Raw genomic sequence first — 20,139 nt, 5'->3', positions numbered from 1 at the left:
TCTTATAAATCACAAAATAAATAAATATGAAACAGACGATACGAACAGTGCAGCATTATTTATACAAAAACGTGCTACTTTTAATTTGTGCTCGTGAGGATTCATATGACGTCACGACCCAAACCCGGAAGTAGATGTAGTTTTTACGTTGAAAGTGCAAAACATATCTGTAAATACGCTAGGAAATGGATTTAAACAAGATGTATGAAAATGCTGCACACTGAAACCTCTGTGAGCTTCGTATGTAGAGATGGAGAAGATTCGCGAGCGCTTTAAACAGAGCAGATCTTCCTCACGTGAGAAAGTAAAGCTGAGGAAGAGGAGCTCAGTTCTGTACAGCACAGATGACATCCAAGCAAACTCACACGGTCAGATACTCAACACACTCCAATAGATTATAACATCACAAAACCCTTTGAAAACACAAAGTGACACAAACTAGCTGTTTGTAGTAGTTACACAATAAAGAGTTCAGTTTGGTGTGCTGTTATACATAACATTTAGAAAGTAAAACTTTACTGAAAGTGTTCAAACATAAATATAAGATATTCGCCCTATTAGAACGTGAATGTGGAGAGCGTTATTATGCTTAAACACATTGATTGTATTTTTTGACAGTACACATACAAATACACAGGCAAATATAATAATAACACAAGTTAAAGAATATATATATAGAAAGAGAAGAATATATATGTAGAAAAAAAACACTGTTTTAACTAACTTTAAAATAACTACCTATTTAAACCATTTTTAGTAATTATAATAGGGCTGCTGCAACAATTAATCAATAATAATCGATTATGAACATAATTGTCAACCAATTTCATTATCAATTAGTTGATCTGTGACATCACATGCTCCTGCACCAAGATGTTTCAATATTTAAAACTTGCAGAAGCTTTTTTTTATTTAAAACTTAAAATATCACTATATTAATATTTACTATATTAGTAAAACTTAATGTGTGGCCTTTGCACTTTTAGAAGTTCACTTCTACATGTAAATGCCGCCGTAATGTAGGGTTTTATTAAGCTATAATAAGTGGGAAATCTAATTGATTAGATATTTAGGTTTTTATCCGATTAGTCGATTAATCGCAAAATAATCACCCCGATTAATCGATAATGAAAATAACGTTAGTTGCAGCCCTAAATTATAATAATAATATCTTTATCTAAGACATTGACAATCCCTATGATTTCTGCAGGATCTGTTGGTGTCGGTATTATAGTTTTTACGGTTGGGTTTCGCTTACTCAACTGTCTTCTGGTCCAGACCAGCTTTGTACCAGATGAGTACTGGCAGTCCCTTGAGATTTCCCATCGAATGGTCTTCAAATATCCTTGTTTATGCTGTTTCTTATGAATTCTGCTTCATATAAATTGTATGATTGTCATTTATTTTTAAAAAACACATCTGGAAAAACTGAGAATGAGCTCTTTAACTGTTCTGTTACTTATGGCTATGAGACTTGGGAATGGAAGACAGGGATCCGCGGATACTCTTATCCTCTCGTGTTTGCTCTGATGTATAAACTCCTCCATCTGATCAATTACGACACCGTTCAACTCTTGGTAAGACTTACATTATAGTGTCAGTGTAAACTTTATTTAATTGGCAATATTTGCCATCTGCCACTAATTTTGCAACCTATATTATATCATATGGGTGATTATATAATCGCAGGTACATTTGGTGTTCAAAGTCATTATTTCTTCTGATTCTTTTCAAACATAAATAATGTAAATAATCTATCACTTCCTTTCTTAATCCCTGTCTGAGCAGGTGTTCGTGCCTCGTGTTTTCCAAGCATTGCTGTCGGCGTATGTCGATGTTACACTGTACCGTCTGATCCTGCAGTGGGACACTCCTGATGTTGCAAAATGGACAGTAAGACAACGCCGTAACGCTGAGTCTGTCTGTTAACATTAACATTAACCAATGGTACAGTAGCTTAAACGTATGATATTGATTAAAAACACATTCTTACTTTGTGCTGTGTTGGGTTCTCTTTAAGTTTTTTTGTCAGCTGTGTTCGTGGTTTACTTGGTTCTGCTGTACTCGGACTCTGACCAACACCATGGAAACGGTTCTGACCACGCTGGCTCTTTGCTTTTACCCTTTACCAGGATCCAAAATGCACAACAGGTTGATAATTCAGTGTCTTAGCAACACAGAAGTGCAGTGATCTGTAAAGGTTCCTCACCGCTGGCTGTGTTTCTGCTTTCTTCTCAATAGCTGGAAGTATTTATCTCTGGTGTCACTGGCTGTTGTTGTTCGGCCCACGGCTTTGATCGTATGGATTCCTCTGCTGTTCTGTCATCTGTGCTGGGAACAGAACAAAATTAAATTTATTGCACTGCAGTGCCTTCCCATCGCGTAAATCTTCACCTGTCTCCATTTGTAATATTATTCAAGAGGATGGCACCTGGGTTTTTTGTGTTTATGAATGTTTCTGTAACTTTGCAGGGCCTTTACATTGGGGATCTCCACTTTGATCGACTCTGTGTTCTATGGAAAGGTATTTCTTATTTGCTTTAAATGCTCTTATATTCTGTATGTGAATGTTGATTTATACCAAAATGCTTTTTTGCATAGTTGTGTTTGACACATGAAAACGTCTCGGGTTACGTATGTAACTGTTGTTCCTGAGAAGGGAACGAGACGCTGCGTCTCCCTTGCCATACTTCCTGCGTCCCTGTAACACTGTCTTTGGCAATATTTTAGATAGCGATATATGTCCTGATTCCCGCGTCACCTTGTCTTTGTCATTAAGCCTCACCATTGGTTGAATTTGATTTACACATTCAGATGCACTTACCACTGGAGACGTCCCCAAAGTGTCACCGCAGTGACGCAGCGCGAGTTCCCTCGAAAGGGAACTGTAACAATGTATCTTAAAAGGTGACACAATGTAACCTTGCTCTCACTTGAAATGTGTCCCCACATTTATTCCTTGAATTTGAGGGTATTGGATCTGAAAAGTCCTTGAAAGGTCCTTGAATTTGAAGTTAACTAAGGTTTGGGTACCCTGCCCAGAGAATTGTCAGTCTTTATCGATTGACGATTGGTTCTTTTAACTAAAAAGCTGTCTTTCGTAACTAGAGCGGCCACATTGGGCATCGCATTTCTTCCCATTCATAGTAATAGCAGTTAATAAACTTGTTATATATCTCATAAACACATTGTGATGTTTCTGTCTTTCTCCAGTGGACTTTCGTTCAGTGGAATTTCCTAAAGTTGAACGTACTGCAGAACATAGCAGAAGTTTATGGTACACATCCGTGGCATTGGTACGTCAGTCAGGGTCTGCTGGTCGTGATTGGTCCTCATCTTCCTTTCTTCATACACGGATACTCACTGAGTACCAAAAAACACAGAATCCTCCTGATAACCATCATATGGACTACAGTGATATACAGGTACGCCCTAATGTCCTGTGCTTTTGAAAGTTCAAGACACATATTATAGCATCATTACTGTGGTGCTTGCTTTTTTCCAAATAATAATAAATTTTTAATGTCCTGTTTACACTCCTTTAAATAATTGTTTTTGCAGTTTGCTCGCACATAAGGAGTTCCGCTTTATTTATCCACTCTTGCCATTCTGTGTTATTTTTTGTGGTAAGTATTTCGTAGTCGTAATATTTTGGTATTTGTGTAGATTGCAATAATTTGTATACTCTTTTATCAACAGGCATGTCCTTAGCGAAGCTTCAGACGTGGAGGAAACCTGCCGCAGTTGTCCTCCTGGTGTCGAATCTGATTCCTGCTTTATATACGGGTTTGATTCACCAGCGTGGGACTTTAGATGTTATGAGTGACCTACAGCGTCTGTGTGACTTTAACAGATCTCAGACAAAACCTGATGTTCTCTTCCTAATGCCGTGTCACTCCACACCCCTCTACAGGTGATGTTTAACCTGAGATATGTCGAAAACATTACGGAAACTACACTGCAAAAAATTACTTTTTATTAAGTATTTTTGTCTTGTTTTTCGTACAAACATCTAAAAATTCTTAAATTAAGATGCATTTTCTTGATGAGCAAAATTACCTAAAAAAAGTCAATTTTTTTAGAGAAAAAAAAACATAAAATTGATGTGAATTTGTGCTTAAAACAAGCTAAAAATCTGCCGATGGACAGAGAAAAAAATCTTGAAAAATAGTTACTTTTTTCTTAAATACTTTAAGAAAAATGCAAGAACATTTGCTTACCCCATTGCCAGATTGTTTTGCTCGTTTTAAGCACAAATTCAATTCAATTTGATACATTTAGTTTTTAGACAAAAAAAACATTTTCTTCACTGCAAAAAATGATTTTCAAGAAAAAAATGTCTTAGTATTTTGTCTTGTTTTCAGTAAAAATATCTAAAAATTCTTAAATTAAGATGCTTGATTAGCAAAACGACCCAAGAAAATAAGTCTTTTTTTTAGTCCAAAAATATAAAATTTAAGTGATTTTGTGCATAAAACAAGCAAAAAAAACTGCCAATGGGGTAAGCAAAAATTCTTGACCATTTTTCTTAAACACTAAATTCAAGAAAAATTGCTTGTTTTATGAACAAAATCACTTTAATTTGATATGTTTGGTCTAAAAACTAGACTCATCAAGAAAAAACATCTTAATTTAAGAATTTTTTGATATTTTTACTGAAAACAAGACAAAAATACATTTTTTCTTGAAAATATTTTTTGCAGTGATTTTGCTCATCAAGAAACTACATCTTGATTTAAGAACTTTTAAGAATATATATATACACACATGTAAGGCATTTTTATATACATACATTTTTAAATGTATGTATTTATAATATATACCCACATATATATTATGCAAACACAAACTTTTATTTTGTATGCGATTAATCATGATTAATCATTTGATCGCCCTAACAGAAACATTTAGTAAAAATACCACTTCATTCATTACTACTAGTAATAATGATCAGAAAGTATATGTATTGGTATTACCATCTGGTACAGTACCACCATGTGAATGTTTAAAGTTCAGGAGCTTTTGTGTTAAATTAAAACCAAAAAACATTCCTGTTTGGTGTTTGTGTTTTCCAGTCATCTACACTGTCCTCTCAAACTGCGTTTTCTGGAGTGTCCACCGGATCTGACTGGAAACAAACATTATGTGGATGAAGCTGATATGTTCTTCAATGACCCTATGCACTGGTTGAAATCTTTCTCCTCTCAGCAGATGTTACCCACTCATCTAGTGATGTTCGACTCTTTAGAGAAGGTAAACCTTACAGACATTAACAAATAAACTGTAATCAATCATGTATATCTTTATTTTGAAGAATGGATTTCATTGTTAAAATAATAATAGTAAGTGTATTTCTACTAAAGACAATGAATTCTGATTCAAAGGTTAAAGGGATAGTTCTGTCTTCCTTTGCTCTTCAGAACCCAAACACAGACTAGAAAGTGTTGTTTTGGGTTTTCTGGTTACTATGAGAGTGGATAGTGACTGTCTCTTCAAGCTTCTAATAAGCCCAAAAGTGTTAAAGGGGACATATTATGAAAATTAGACTTTTTTTCATGTTTAAGTGCTTTAATTGGGTCCCCAGTGCTTCTATCAACCTAGAAAATGTGAATAAGATCAACCCAGTAACTTAGTTTTGGTAAACCATTCTCTTTAAGCATGTGGAAAAAATAGGTCATTGAAATGTGGCTCCCCTTGTTATGTCAGAAGGGGATAATACTGCCACTTAATTTGCACTATCCAACCATGCCACTGCCATTTAGTGCAGAGATCAGCTCATTTGCATTTAAAGGGCACAACCAAAAACGGCACATTTTTGCTCACACCTACAAAGTGGAGATTTAAACATGCTATAATAAATTAACTATATATTTTAAGCTAAAACTTCACATATGTACTCTGGGGACACAAAAGATTTTTTGACATCTTTTGAAATGTCCCCTTTAAACAAATTTAAGCTTCTGGTTATTATGGGAGTGGATGGTAACAGAGAAAGTCCAAAACAACAATTTAAAAATCAGCATTCGAGTCGTGACGAACAAAGAAAGACATTTGTGGGTCTTATGACACGTCATTGTGAACATGAATGTTAAACATTAAACATTCTTGTATTACAGTAGCAGTGATATTTCTTCAATGTTCAAAGACTGATTTGCTTGTTTCTTCTCCTTTCAGGAGATCTCTACGTTCCTATTGGAAAACAGATATGCCAAACAAGCCGAAATATTTCACACTCATTTTCCCGAAGGTCGAGTGGGAGAAAACATCTTCATTTACGTCAGAGGACCTGAAATGAGCACTGACTAGTTTTTCTCTTTATTTTATTGTTTGAAAAATCACAGATACTGTATATAAATCATTTTGATTTTGTCTCACACTGTCTCTTTTATTTCAAAGCAACGCACAAATTCACAGTTGAGGACAATTATTTATGAAGCAATGCAAGAGTTTTATTCTAGAAAAGAAGTGCAAGTTTAAGAGGTTAAGTGCATTGAAGTTAATTTACATTTGCATCTTATAGCAGTTTTCCAACAAACGCTCACAGGAATGTAACTTAGCCAATGAAAGAAAAAAAGAGCAAAAGTGATTTCACTAACAATTGCAGATTTGAACAAACAAACAATCCTCTTTTAATGTGCGTTTTCAAATAAAACAGTGGTGACACATACAGTAGCAGCCGATAGATTACAAGAAACCACTCCAAAGCCCTGTTATCTTTATGACAATGAGCATTTTTTAATTGTACTATATGTTGTATTATAGGTTTTTAATGTCATTATAAATCCGAATGTCAAACTCACTGTGAATAATTTTTGGTCCTACAAATACTGTATCATAACTTAAGTTTTTCTCATATGTTTTCTTGTATAATTTTACTGCCTAAATGTATTTGGTGTTCAAATTCAGGTTTTTGGATAATAAACAGTACATTTTGTAAAAAATTAAGTAATTTTTTTCTTCATATTTTAAATATTCCTCCGACACACTTAAAACTGGGGGATATATCTTCCTATAAAATAATAATAATAATACATTTTAAAGTGCAGTTTGGATGCTCAGATTTAGAAACAGCCATCACTATAGTGCAGAAAGAGCTAAAAAAAAAAAACACACACAATTAGCATCAGAACATTTACACTGTGCAAAAAAATGACCTAGTTTTCTATACAGCAAGAAAAATTGCAAATCTATGATGCATTCTCTAATATTTTGGATCGAAGGGCATCGGCCCCAGCTCTATTTTAACATCTGCAAACTGTCGGCTGGGATCACGTCCTGACTGCATCCATTTCTTCATTTTCTGTGGACGGGGTCGGGGCTGCTGGGGTTTCTTCTGTTGCCGATGGCAGTGACTCCATGTCTTTCCCTTTGACCCCGGCCTATCAAAGGGTCGACTGCAAATTTACAAACAGGAGATTGTTTAAGGTTTACCGTAAAGCCTCATGCGTGGTCATGCGTGTCAACATGCGACGCTACTGATTCTCAGACCTACAGACAAAAACAAACACTGTTACAGACATGAAACGATTAAAAGTCAGCATGCATCAAAACAGCCTATTAGGGGTCAAAACATGCACGATTCAGCAGTGCATATTAATCTTTAAACTTCTTCGACAACCCTCTTTATTTTTCACCTTGTGTAACATGAGTATTAGGGCTGGACAACATTGACGAACAATGCGATTGCCAAGTGTTGCGGTAATGCTTTAAGTTCGTAAAATCAATTTGAACCTTTTTTTTTTTACTAACGTATACCAAACACACGTTTCGCCAACTTAATGACTTTATCGCTACATTTAGCGACTTTTCAGACCCCTTTTAGCGACTTATTTTTTTTTACAAAAAAAGCACCTAGCGACTATGGATGAGCCATAGCTTAAAATCTGCATGTATTGCGTGTGGCCTGACGTAAGATTGCTAGTTAACACGTACATTAAAAAGTAGTTTTAATGGGTTACATCATTCTCAATCACTGTTTCATACTTGTTTCGTTGTCACAGAACAGAAGTAGAAAATATACAAATGAGAAAACCTTTTTTAGGCCATCAATTGTATTAAAATGTAATTTGTGACAAAAAGTAAGAAATCAATTAAACAGATTTGAAGTGCCATTGTAGTCAGAATGCAAACATGACATGATGACATCGCTGATATGCTAAATGCGCAATAACGTAATCTAGCGACATGTTATTTTTTTTTCTCCTAGGGGGTTTTTCACCCCGGGGAGGCAGCCTTTTTGGGCTTTACTTAGCTTCCTCTTCTAGACGTTGCTTTAGTAATACGTGCACTTATAATATTGAGTCATAGCCGCAGCAAATTCAACTGCTCATGCTATCATGTATTTTGTTGTGCTATCTGTCGTTTTTCTGTGCTTTTCACTGCTTCTATTTATGTAAAGCTGCTTTGAAACAATTGACTTTTGTGAAAAGCGCTATATAAATAAAATTGAATTGAATTGAATTGAATGTAGCGACTTTCTAGAGATGAAACGGTATAAAAATGTTACATCACGGTTATAGTGACCAAAATCACCGCGATTATTAATACTATCATGGTTTTGTTAACAATTTCTAAAAAAATATTAAAAATTCATTATTAATAATAAATCGATGATGACACCGACAACAAAATTGCAGTTTGTATGCTCTGCACTTTTAGGATTTCACAACATAATAATTTGAAACAAAGAGTTAAAAGCGAAACTATCGTTATTTATCGGTATCGGTAAAAATCTAATAAAAAAAAATAAAATAAAAATAAATGTGATTCAAAGCGATCGATAACTGTATCGGCAAAGAAATGTTGATGAATCTCTTCCATATTCACGTGTGTGATATTTCTGTGATTTTAATGTATTATGCAGCCCTAATAAGTAAAGAAACTTACATTTACAGCAGGTAAACTAATGTCAATTCAGGTCATGTTAGCAGTTATTGATATCAAATAAAACTTTCTTTTCACTTGACTCACATTAGCAGTGTTTAATGATAATAAATATCCAAGTGAAACAGCAGATGTAAAACTTCAACTGTATCATGTTCAATGCATCCACATAACTTTAATAGTTCTTACTTTTTTCCCATATGGCAAAAAAAAAATCAATTTCTTTGGCAAAAAACGTTTTAAATACATGCTAAATATATTTTGTAAAAAGTAAAGTATATAATTATCTAAAAATATATGATATTATTATTATATATTTTTAAGAAATTATAAAATTATATAGTATATTTTTGCAGTTGGAAATATATATACATTTTATCTTTTCAAACCTGTTATGTTTACAAAATAAAGCTAATAATGGTCAAAAATAAATTTTGTAAACATATTTTAAAATATATTTTTTGTTTATTTTGAAATGTATTTAAAATTATATTTGAAAATATTTTTTTTCGTGTATGGGCTATAACATGAGCACATTTGTCTGATAATCAGGCTCAAAAATTTTAAATTCACTTATAAAGGATGCTCCTTGAAGTTTGGTAAATTCTTAAAGGATTAGTCCATTTTCTTAAAAAAAAATCCAGATAATTTACTCACCACCATGTCATCCAAAATGTTGATGTCTTTCTTTGTTCAGTCGAGAGGAAATTATGTTTTTGAGGAAAACATTCCAGGATTTTTCTCATTTTAATGGACTTTAATGGACCCCAACACCGCAACACCCCAAAATTGCAGTTTCAAAGGACTCTAAATGATTTTAAACGAGGCATAAGAATCTAGCGAAACAATAAAAAATATGCCCTTTTAAACCACAACTTCTCGTCTTCCTCTGGCCGTGTGATGCACCAGTGCGACCTCACGTAATACATCATCACGTCAAGAGGTCACGGATGACATATGCGAAACTACACCCCATTGTTTACAAGTGTGGAGAAAAAAGACCGTTCCAACGTTGTTATGTGTCGAATGATAATAATTAATGTCTTTGTGTCAGTTTATTATTTAAAATGGTCCGCAAATGTGCGTTTCATATATGTAACATGTGACCTTTCCACGTAAGGTCGCGCTGGCCCGTCAAAGGACCGGTCCGGAGGAAGACGAGAAGTTGTGGTTTAAAAGTGCAGACCCTTATGCCTTGTTTGAGATCATTTAGAGTCCTTTGAAACAGCAATTTTAAACTGCATTAAAACTGTTAAGTGATGGGGTCCATTAAAGTCCATTAAAATGAGAAAAATCCTAGAATGTTTTCCTAAAAAAACATAATTTCTTCTCGACTGAACAAAGAAAGACATCAACATTTTGGATGAGTGGTGAGTAAATTATCTGGATTTTTTTTAATGGACTAATCCTTTAAAATCACATTTTTATGTCCTAATATTTTTTTGTGATTCACTCACAAACATATAGAGTAGCATTAAATGTGTTAAAATGGCTTGTTAGTGCAGTTTATGTTTCCAATTTCCCCAACTGCTGATTTCCCAGATAATATTGCACAAAACCGCTCACCTCGGTCCAGAGTATTTTAAGTATGTATCTCCAAATATGTGCCTGTAGATGTAGTCATCTAAATCTTCAAAGACATCATCGTCAAGACTGTGATATTCATCGATTTCCTCAAGATAATCCTCAACTCCGCTAACAAAGTCTGTGAACAGCATCTGGTCGTGGATGAAGACGCCGTTGTGAAAGAAATTATCGATGAAGCTTTTTAGTTCTCCCCAGTGATGGAAATGACCGACCTCTTTCTGCAGGTAGCTTCGTAGAAGTTCATCAAACTCATCGGCGCGGATGGGATCCATTGCCTTATTAAATAAACTCATAGACTCTTGATAAGCACAATCGAATACACCAGAACATCCTTTGGGTGGAGTTTTCTGACCCGTAGTGCTTTGTGCTTTCTGAGTGCCGGGTTTGCGCGTGTTGCGATCGGTGTGGAAATCGGTGTCCACTGTGGATTTACGGGGATGTCGATGTAAAGGTTTCTGAGGTTGCCAGTGAATGTCGTCTTCAAATTTGTTGCTTTGTTCTTGCCGAAATGTTTGACGTTCGGTATTGGCATTTTTTCTTTCCTGGGATCTCTTTTCGTGGTTGAAGACTCTGGAGGCGGAGTTTTTGATGTGCCTGAACGTGGATTTTACAGAATCTGAAAACTTCCGGAGATTTTCCTTCACCGCTTCTTTGGCTTTCTTGATCTGCTCTTTATGATGGTGAACAAACTCTTTGGTGGAATTCTTGACGGCGTCAAGCGTTTCCTTCACCTTTCCCATCATCCCATCCTTTGGGATCTTGGTCTTCACATCTCGGTCACCTTTGGCTCTCTCCTCCTTCGACTCCACGTAAAGTCTCTCCCAAAGATCGGAGCGCTGCTGCTCGAACTTCAGCTTGTTCTCCAGCTCCAAGAGTCGAGCTTGCAGTTTTTCCGTCTCTGCCTCATCATCTTTCTGACTCATTTCTTCAAGTTCCTCTTTCAGTTTTTCCATAACCTTTCGTTCTTTATCCAGTTCTTTGCGTAGCACCTGAGCCTCAGCCATCAGCGCCTCCCTCTGGTTCATGAAGCTACGCACCTTCTGTTTCTCCTCCTGCAGGTGACCCTTCAGTCGCTGGTTTTCAGACAGGATCGAATCCGTTCCCTCTCCTTTCTCTTCCAGTTCTCTCACCTGTGCACGCAGGTACTTCAGCTCCTCCTGCAGGGCCGAGAAGGATGCCTCCTCTCGATCGAGGCTGATTTTGAGGTTCTGGTTTTCCGTTGTCAGGTCTCTGTGCTGGGACTCCATCTCACGCTTGACTTGCATTAGTTTCTCGTACAGATCTTGTCGTTGGGCCTGTTTAATACAGAAAATTAAGCTGTTACATGTGCTCATCTTACACAAACCATTTCTTAAAGAGACACTCCATTTTTTGAACATATGCTCATTTTCCAGCACCCCTAGAGTTAAACATTTGATTTTTACCGTTTTGGAATCCCTTCAGCCGATCTCCGGGTCTGGCGGTACCACTTTTAGCATAGCTTAGCACAATCCATTGAATCTGATTAGACCATTAGCATCGTGCACAAAAATAACGAAAGAGTTTCTATATTTTTCCTATTTAAAACTTGACTCTTCTGTAGTTACATCGTGTACTAAGACCGACAAAAAAATCAAAGTTGCGATTTTCTAGGCCGATATGACTAGGAACTATACTCTCATTCTGGCGTAATAATCAAGGACTTTGCTGCCGTAACATGGCTGCAGCAGGCGTAGTGATATTACACACTGCCCGAAAATAGTCCCCTGCTATTGAAAGTTACCAAGGGGACTATTTTCGGGCAGTGCTTAATATCACAAGTCAGATAATCTACCTGTAGGTCTTCCTGTGTGACTCTGAGATGCTGGTTTTCTTTAGATATTTTATCCATGATGCTTGTGAGACTCAACACCATCTCCTGCTTCTCCTCCAGATCTTCTTTTAGATCCTCAACCACTTCCTGAACACAGAGATTACACTTAACGTTGATGCAAAACTACACAGCAAAAAAATCATCTGTGCATGTCATACAGAAGAGTTTAAAGTTTGGTTTACACCGTAACTAATGTCTGGTCCTAAACAGTGTATTTTATAAAAACTTTGAACATCATACACAAACAATAATTTATAAACTAATCATTTCACCAACTAACTTTTACTGTTTTGAGACTTTAGTTTTTTATTCAAAGCTGAGGTTTTTAATATTTTGAATTACCCAAAAATAAACCACAACTCTCATCTTTGACATGATCTTACTCAGTAAAGATATCAAAGCTATATTTTATTGAATGATCTTTACATTACAACAGTAAATCACAAAATGACTTGTTTGACAAGCATTAAAACTGCTGTAGATTCAAGCATGCTTTTTCCATAATGTTGAACACCTTTAATTCATGATGTCATCTGATGTTGTTTGATATTTTTTAAATGCTTTCTTCTTCGATGCTCTTTCAAACAGGAATAAACTGTGACAGACCTTATTGATAACGTCTGGCTCGCTCTTAAACGGCACTTCCAGCTCACTGGGACGGATCTTCTCCACAGTCCTCTGCCTTTCCTGAATTTGTACCGTACCTGAAACAAACACATGCACATTCACACGTTAATTTGTAGTCTGCAAACCCACAAATAATACTTAACAATAAATTAGAAAGATTACAACTATCACATGCAGTGATCAACATTTTTACCCAAAGGTGCATCATGGATTTTAAAATTCCCTGATATTTTCAGGTTTTCCATTATCATGTGATACATCACTGTACTGCGGTACTGCTTAAAGGATTATTCCACTTTTATAAAAAATCCAGATAATTCACTGACCCCTCATATCATCCAAGATGTTTATGTCTTTTTTGTTCAGGCGAGAAGAAATTATGTTTTTTTGAGGAAAACATTCCAGGATTTTTATCCATATAGTGGACTTTAGTGGACCTCAACAGTTTACAGTTTCAATGCAGTTATCTCGTCAATTAAGAAATAAAAACATTTGCATGAAAAAACTTGTTCCTGATGAGTTTTTATTGTAATGTGTAACACCGCGCTTACCCAATTTATAAAAAAAACAAAGCAAAAAATGTACTAATTTTAAACTCTGTGTATGTTTTGATAATCGTTCTGAATCTGATCTCTAACAAAATTCCTTCACAATAATGCAATTATTTCAGCTTTTTGCTAAAAAATGTGTATTTTTTTAAGAAAAATAACCATATTTAAGAGTTTATAAGCAGTGAAAAAAATATTTAGATAGGATGAAAAGTTTTTTCCCCGTTTGGTTTGTTTGTTTATTGTTTGTTTGAAAGCAGAGGGTCTGTTCTTTCATTTGATATATTTGTATGTTTATATATTTTTTGAAGAAAATTTTACTGGAAGGCATTTTGTAAAACTTTTGAAAATCACAAAAAATGCTGCCGGGCAACTTTTCAAAAAAATGCTGGCCGGGAATGAGTTAAAATTAAAGTTTCAATGTTGCTTCAAAAAGCTCTAAACCGGCCATTCCCAAACTGTGGTCCGTGATGGTACTGCAGGTGGTCCGTGTAAAGGCAAAATAAAATATAAAATAATATATATTTTAAAGAAAAATATCTATTTTTTAAGAATATGTTTTGAGAATCTGTTGTACTAATGTGATGACAGTTATAGTTTTAGTGCTAGTAAGCCTATTTAGAGGTGCAGATCAATTCAGGACTTTGTGTAGACATATTTTATTATGAGTATTATGAGGTGGTCCGCGAAAATTCTTGATTACATTAGTGGTCCACACACACAAAAAGTTTGAAAACCCCTGCTCTAAACGATCCCAACCGAGTCATAAGGGTCTTATCTAGTAAACCGATCATTTCTGCGAAAAAAAAACTTTTCGTCTTGCACTAGCCGTGTGACACGCCAGCGTGACCTTACATATTACGTAATCACGTCGAAAGGTCACGCGTTACATATGTGAAACGCACAAAGCTAGTGCAAGATGAGAAGTATTCTTTTGGTAAAAATAAAGACCCTTATCCCTCGGTTGGGATCGTTTAGAAACCTTTGACAGCTGCATTGAAACTGTAAACTGTTAAGGTCCACTATATGGAGAAAAATCCTGTTTCTTCAAAAAACTTAATTTCTTCTTGACTGACCAAAGAAAGTCATAAACATCTTGGATGACATGGGGGTGAGTAAATTATCAGAATTTTTTCATGAAAGTGGAATATGCCTTTAAGTAGTTTTCTTTAACTGTGCTGATCTATTCCAACTCTTTAAACACTTAAAACAGAAGGACGAGAGATGTGGATGTCTCACCGTAGAAGTGTCCGAAGCCCATGCTGATGGCGATGAGAAGAGCTAACAGGATACATTTGTTTAGAGTCCCGCTGACCTGACTGTGAGCTGCAGAACGAGGGTCTGTATGTGCCTGAATCTCCTGATGTACAGAGAGAGATGTGTATGAGAAACACAAAGTATTACATATTTTTAAGTCATTACACTCATGTTTGTAATAATATGAACCATGGCTACAACACTTGTACCACTACCTAGTTAACCTGGATTAGAATAGATGATGTTTTGATTAAAAAGCATTTATTAATAAATAGCAATATGTTATGTAGATTTCTTAACACTTAAAATCCTTCATGCATTTGTCAAAATTAGAAAGAGATCCTGAAGAATTGCGTTCATTTACAGTCTTATGTTTAATAAAGTATTATAAGCACTGAGATGAGATGAATTATCAGATGAATTGTTGTTTATAGCACCTCCTCGTGTCTCCTGTGAGCCTCCTGCAGGTCTCCAGACTCTGAGCCTGTTGTGCTCCTCCGGACCCTGCGTCTTCTCACCACATGACTGCTCTTCGTCTCCTCCTCTTCATCCTCACTGCTGCTATTATTGATGTCTCGCTGCACGGGCTGATCCACGGGGAAAACTGTGTACGGACAAAAACACAAATCTATTGAATGCACAAATCGACAAACACATGCACGTTTCCGCAATCCAGCAAATCGGTTCATTTTAAAGACCTAATTTTATTCCTTTATGAAGCTGTTTCAGTTGGACTCACCAAATAACCTATGATGGAGGTCATTTCAGGTTTTACCAACTTCACAAAACCACACACACACACACACACACACACACATTGTGTCAGCCTCAAATGCCAATGCAATGTTTATAAACACACAAGTATTTATAGTGCATACACATCAAAAACATGCTTACAAACATGAAAACATCCTGAAGCACAGATAAATAGACCTTTTACATGCTTCTGATCTAAACAACCCCAACACATCAACCACAAGCTTGCATTTAGAAATCAAACATTTCTGTCTTTTTATAATTTCTTTCACAGTCAAAGTCGATATACTGTTCTAGTTATGGTTCTTCTTCAATGTCAGGCAATGGCTTGTTTAACCTTTCACTAGGTTATATTACCAAGTCTGACTTCTAAAAATAGCACACTTCTTTCCACACAAGCCACACCATTTAAAATATGCACACAGCACACACCAGGTTAAACTCACTTTACCCGTTTATAAGAAACTATTATTATTGTTGTTGTTTTAGCAGGCACTACTAATATGTTTACATTCCAGTCGACACTTGACATTACAACACATTTGTATTACAGCACCCTTTACTCTAGGTCAGCCAAACACATCACTGTGGTTTCAAACCACAAAGCGATAGGCTGATGGTTTCATCAGCCGGATTAATGTGGCTCAACCTATTTCTGCCACATCACCTAACACAAGCACACATATACACAACACGCAGTGCTTTCCTCAGAGCTTTATCATCATGTTCACACCCTCATATTAGAGCACCTGAGAGTGAAAGAGAGTCGTGCACATGACTCCCGTATTCCCACAGCGTCCTGGAAAATTTCCAACCACTCCTCCACCAACCTGCTGTCGCTCCAGGAGAGAGAGAAACATTGACTGTCAACATTACAAGAGTAACGGGTTGAAAAACTGTCTGGGTCTTAATTCTAGGTCTCCATAATTAAAATAAATAAAATAAATGTTGTTTTTAAATAAGGGAAACCTGTATTTTATAATCGATTAATCGGACGATTACTTTTCGATTAATCGGATAAAAACCTAAATATATATACTAAATAGACTTTATAAGCGCACAGCTCGCACTGTATGAAGCAGACGCATATCTGTCCAAAACAATGCGGGGCGGGAGCAGGTGATGTCACAGACCAACGGATGAAATTAGCTATTTTCATAATCGATTATTATCGATTAGTTGTTGCTACCTTATTTAGGACCATTAAGATTTTGGCCTTTTGACATTATTAAATGATAAAGTGTGCCTATGTGTCGCAAACGCAAAAAAAAAAAAACATTTTGTGCTTCATAATCTTCATCCAAAATAATTAGTAATTTTTTACTTATTTTGAAGAAATGTGACTTGGACATTTTATCATGAGATTCCCCAAAACACAAGGACACAATGGAAGGTATAAACACCAGGAATTCCAAGAATGTCTCTGCAAATTTCCAAAGCAATTTTCCAACTCCTCGGAATTCCCCTAGCTTACGACCCATGGCAGACAGATGTGTCCGGTTTCCACTCACTTGTTTCAGCCTCCCTGAAGGTATACTGGCTACTCGATGATGTTCCCAGAAAGAGCTCCTCACATCCCGTTTCCTCTGCCTCCTTCACAACAGGCTCCACCCACGTTTCAATCTCCGCCTCCCGTGCATCGGCCAGGGTTATGATATCAGAATTCTCACTGGAGGAGCAAAGCATCACATGATCTGCTCCTACCTGCAAAAAAACCCTTGCATTTATTTCTGCCCGAAAGCTTTGTGTTTTCTCTCTGCCTAACATTAATACAAACAAAGCAGAATTTCAGGTTATTCTCACCTCTCCAGTTGGTTCCACCTCTAAAGTCGCCTCCTCTCTCAATGTGAGGTCCAGAGAAGACTCTCCCTGACTCTCCTTATCAGGTTCAGCTGAAAATTATTAAAATATTTCACTGTTGTGATTTTGTAAACGTGTGGAATTGCATATTCGGGGCATTTTCACCTTAACACTATCTATAGCGTTCTCTTTTAATTGACAAAATAACTTGTCAATGGTGGGGAAAGAGTCAATATAATTAACTAATTTTTATGTGTTTTATAAGTTGGGTAAGAGCGCCACCTGGTGGATAATAGCGGAAATATGGATTGCCGTAAAAATTCGTCATTGGCATGGAAGCTTCCTCTTTTAATTGACGAAATAACTTGTCAAAGGTGAAATAAGATTAAATATAATTAATTAATTTTTGACAAGGTGGTGTTTGCATCTGAGCTCTTCATATATACACACACACACACACACACACACCGCAAAATATATCGTCACCGTCAATAAAAGTTACTCATTTCAAAAAACAGATTTTTGGTCATACCGTCCACTGTGACCTCTTCCTCCTCACATTCCCCAGCATTATCAGGACCCAGTGGCTCAATGTCTGAACCCTACAAAATAAAGTAGCTTAACTATAAAAGTGAATGATATAAAAAACAGTAACAAATGTATTGGCTTTCAATTATTAAACAATCAGTAATATCAACAAACAGGCGGTATTATGATTAAAACATAGTTATATCCCCACATATTGTAATAGAAAATATTACAAACAATACAATTGACATAAAAAATGTGGTTTCACATATGTTTACATCGCTTAGGCTGCTGTGCAATGATACACAGAAATGTTGGGTGCATCGTTCACAGCTGTGTTTTATCGTAAACACACCACAGCTATTGACCAATCAGAATCAAAGACTGGAAGTAACAGTTTTATAATAATATTCAATATTTTATTAAAGTATCAGTCACCTCATTACTGATAACCGTCCATCCGCATGATGATTCTGTGTCACTGGAGCTTTCAGACATCTCTCAACCTGTTAGACCATAAAAACAAACACAACAATCAGTACATGAACACAACAAAACCACACACTATGTTATTATTAAAGGTAAATAAGACACGATTGACTATGCAAACTGTTTTTGCCATTAACAACCTTCACCTGAGCGTTCATTATCGGAGGGGAATGTCAGATTGACCCTGTGCCTGGTAAATGATTATTCTGCATTTGTAAAACTCATACAAACAGTTATACCAAAGTTACAAACAGCATACAAATCTTTGAAAAACAAAATGAAGAAATTAGCATTTCACAGGCAAAATACAAGTTGGTTTCAGGCTTAAAACCCATTATGCAACACTGCAATGACATTACAACATTCTTTATCGTTACAGCTGAAGATTAAAGTTAATTTCACTCACAAAAATAAATAAATGTATTAGATATATGACTCATACCTAACTGTTGTTTTAAAAAACAGATGTGAGTCAAAACTTTCAGGAAGACCCTTCAAAAATAACTTATGGTTATTAACCCACCAATAAAGCAAAAGCACCTAGCAAACCCTTTTACTACCAAAACCACAGACCCTAGAATCCAGTGCAAACTGCAAAGCATTTGCATGATGATGTTTTTATGTGATTGGTTGGTGCATAACACAGAAAACTGTTGTTTAGACAGTCCTGACTGACATGGTTCAGGACATGACAAAATAAAATTGCACAGTTTTAGCATACTTTGCATATTAAATCTTATTTCAAGTTTTTTGACACTTCAAAACCAGGCAGACGGTTGTGACGGAGAGTCACGTAATCTAAATAAAGATGAATGTTTTATAATCATGCATCAAAACACCATCAGTCTTTAAAACTCAAAATGATAATCTCCCACATTGACAACTGTTGCAGATCAGAGACAATTTCATAACATTGACTCAATCTAACGCAACATAAAGAGTCACTTATTTGTCATTGCTGCTACAGATAGATGATAGGTAATCATAGGTTCGATTGCTGTTCTTACCTGTTTAAAAAAATAAACTGCGGCGAGAGAGAGAAAGTAAGTAAGTAATCACTCCCTGTGTTAATCCACCATTAATCGTCACGCCTCTCCAACTGAGCCAAAACATCAACATCGCATCACAAATGAACGACAACACTGGAGACGAAGAGGAAAAGGGATTGTGGGAATTGTAGTTTTACAAATGAGCATGTCAGCTTTGTAGTTGTTGTGTTCGTCAACTCCACACACTACATTTCCCATGAAGTCATCAGACCGCAGGGCTAACGTATTCTGAGTGACTCAGAAATTTTGAATTGTTTTTGTTTGTGAGTTTGTTTATTAAATTATACTGTTTATAGTGACTGACTTTAAAGTGACTGAAAAATATGATATTTCGCGTTTTTGTTTTTGCGCATGCGCAGGTAACACTGGCAGCCATTCATTGCCATAGAGACTTCAAAACTACAAACAAAAGTGTCTGATCGTCCGCTCGCTGTGAAACTGGTAAGAAAAATTATATATCTATATTTTTATATATAAATTATAGTCTATATTTAGACCTAGAAAAGACGTAAAAAATAAATGTAAATGTTAAAATAAATGTTATAATTATATTATAATGTAATCACGTAAATAATAAATAATGCTTAAAATAGTATGCATGATATAAAAAAGTATACATGATATAATGTAAGTACATTTAATGAGTAGTTGAAACTTAACTAATAACAATATTACCATAAAAATTTTTTTGAAAATATTTAGTATAAAAATATTGCTTAACCCTCCTGTTATGTTCAAATTTTAGCAACCCTTTAAATGTTTG

General features: G+C 35.7%; 2 protein-coding genes across 5 annotated transcripts; one reads left to right on the top strand and one right to left on the bottom strand.

The window, feature by feature from the left end:
- The first annotated feature begins 118 nt into the window (after nucleotides 1–118).
- Nucleotides 119–6,374, top strand: pigb (phosphatidylinositol glycan anchor biosynthesis, class B). The gene is made up of 12 exons (XM_065283697.2): nucleotides 119–368; nucleotides 1,211–1,340; nucleotides 1,460–1,577; nucleotides 1,789–1,893; nucleotides 2,021–2,151; nucleotides 2,242–2,382; nucleotides 2,473–2,524; nucleotides 3,214–3,425; nucleotides 3,562–3,626; nucleotides 3,700–3,913; nucleotides 5,076–5,253; nucleotides 6,175–6,374. Exons 1-12 carry the CDS (start codon nucleotides 251–253, stop codon nucleotides 6,304–6,306), a joined length of 1,596 nt encoding a protein of 531 aa, XP_065139769.1. The 5' UTR covers nucleotides 119–250; the 3' UTR covers nucleotides 6,307–6,374.
- On the bottom strand, nucleotides 6,304–19,469 carry ccpg1 (cell cycle progression 1). 4 transcript variants are annotated; one of them, XM_073815786.1, is made up of 12 exons: nucleotides 19,335–19,469; nucleotides 18,277–18,344; nucleotides 17,843–17,912; nucleotides 17,314–17,402; nucleotides 17,022–17,214; nucleotides 16,260–16,352; nucleotides 15,192–15,358; nucleotides 14,737–14,857; nucleotides 12,929–13,026; nucleotides 12,284–12,409; nucleotides 10,450–11,765; nucleotides 6,304–7,394 (listed from the first exon to the last, which is right to left on the bottom strand). In XM_073815786.1, the coding sequence occupies exons 2-12, from the start codon at nucleotides 18,334–18,336 to the stop codon at nucleotides 7,202–7,204; spliced, it is 2,526 nt and encodes an 841-aa protein (XP_073671887.1). In that variant the 5' UTR covers nucleotides 18,337–18,344; nucleotides 19,335–19,469; the 3' UTR covers nucleotides 6,304–7,201. The 4 variants fall into 4 exon arrangements, with proteins under 4 accessions (XP_073671887.1, XP_065139765.1, XP_065139766.1 ...); XM_065283693.1 differs by having other exon boundaries at nucleotides 16,260–16,343; XM_073815787.1 differs by having other exon boundaries at nucleotides 7,252–7,488.
- Between the last annotated feature and the right edge of the window lie 670 nt (nucleotides 19,470–20,139).

The sequence above is a fragment of the Paramisgurnus dabryanus genome, chromosome 9 (assembly GCF_030506205.2).
Source record: "Paramisgurnus dabryanus chromosome 9, PD_genome_1.1, whole genome shotgun sequence".
NCBI lineage: Eukaryota > Metazoa > Chordata > Actinopteri > Cypriniformes > Cobitidae > Paramisgurnus > Paramisgurnus dabryanus.
This window is presented reverse-complemented; position numbering and strand designations above follow the sequence as displayed.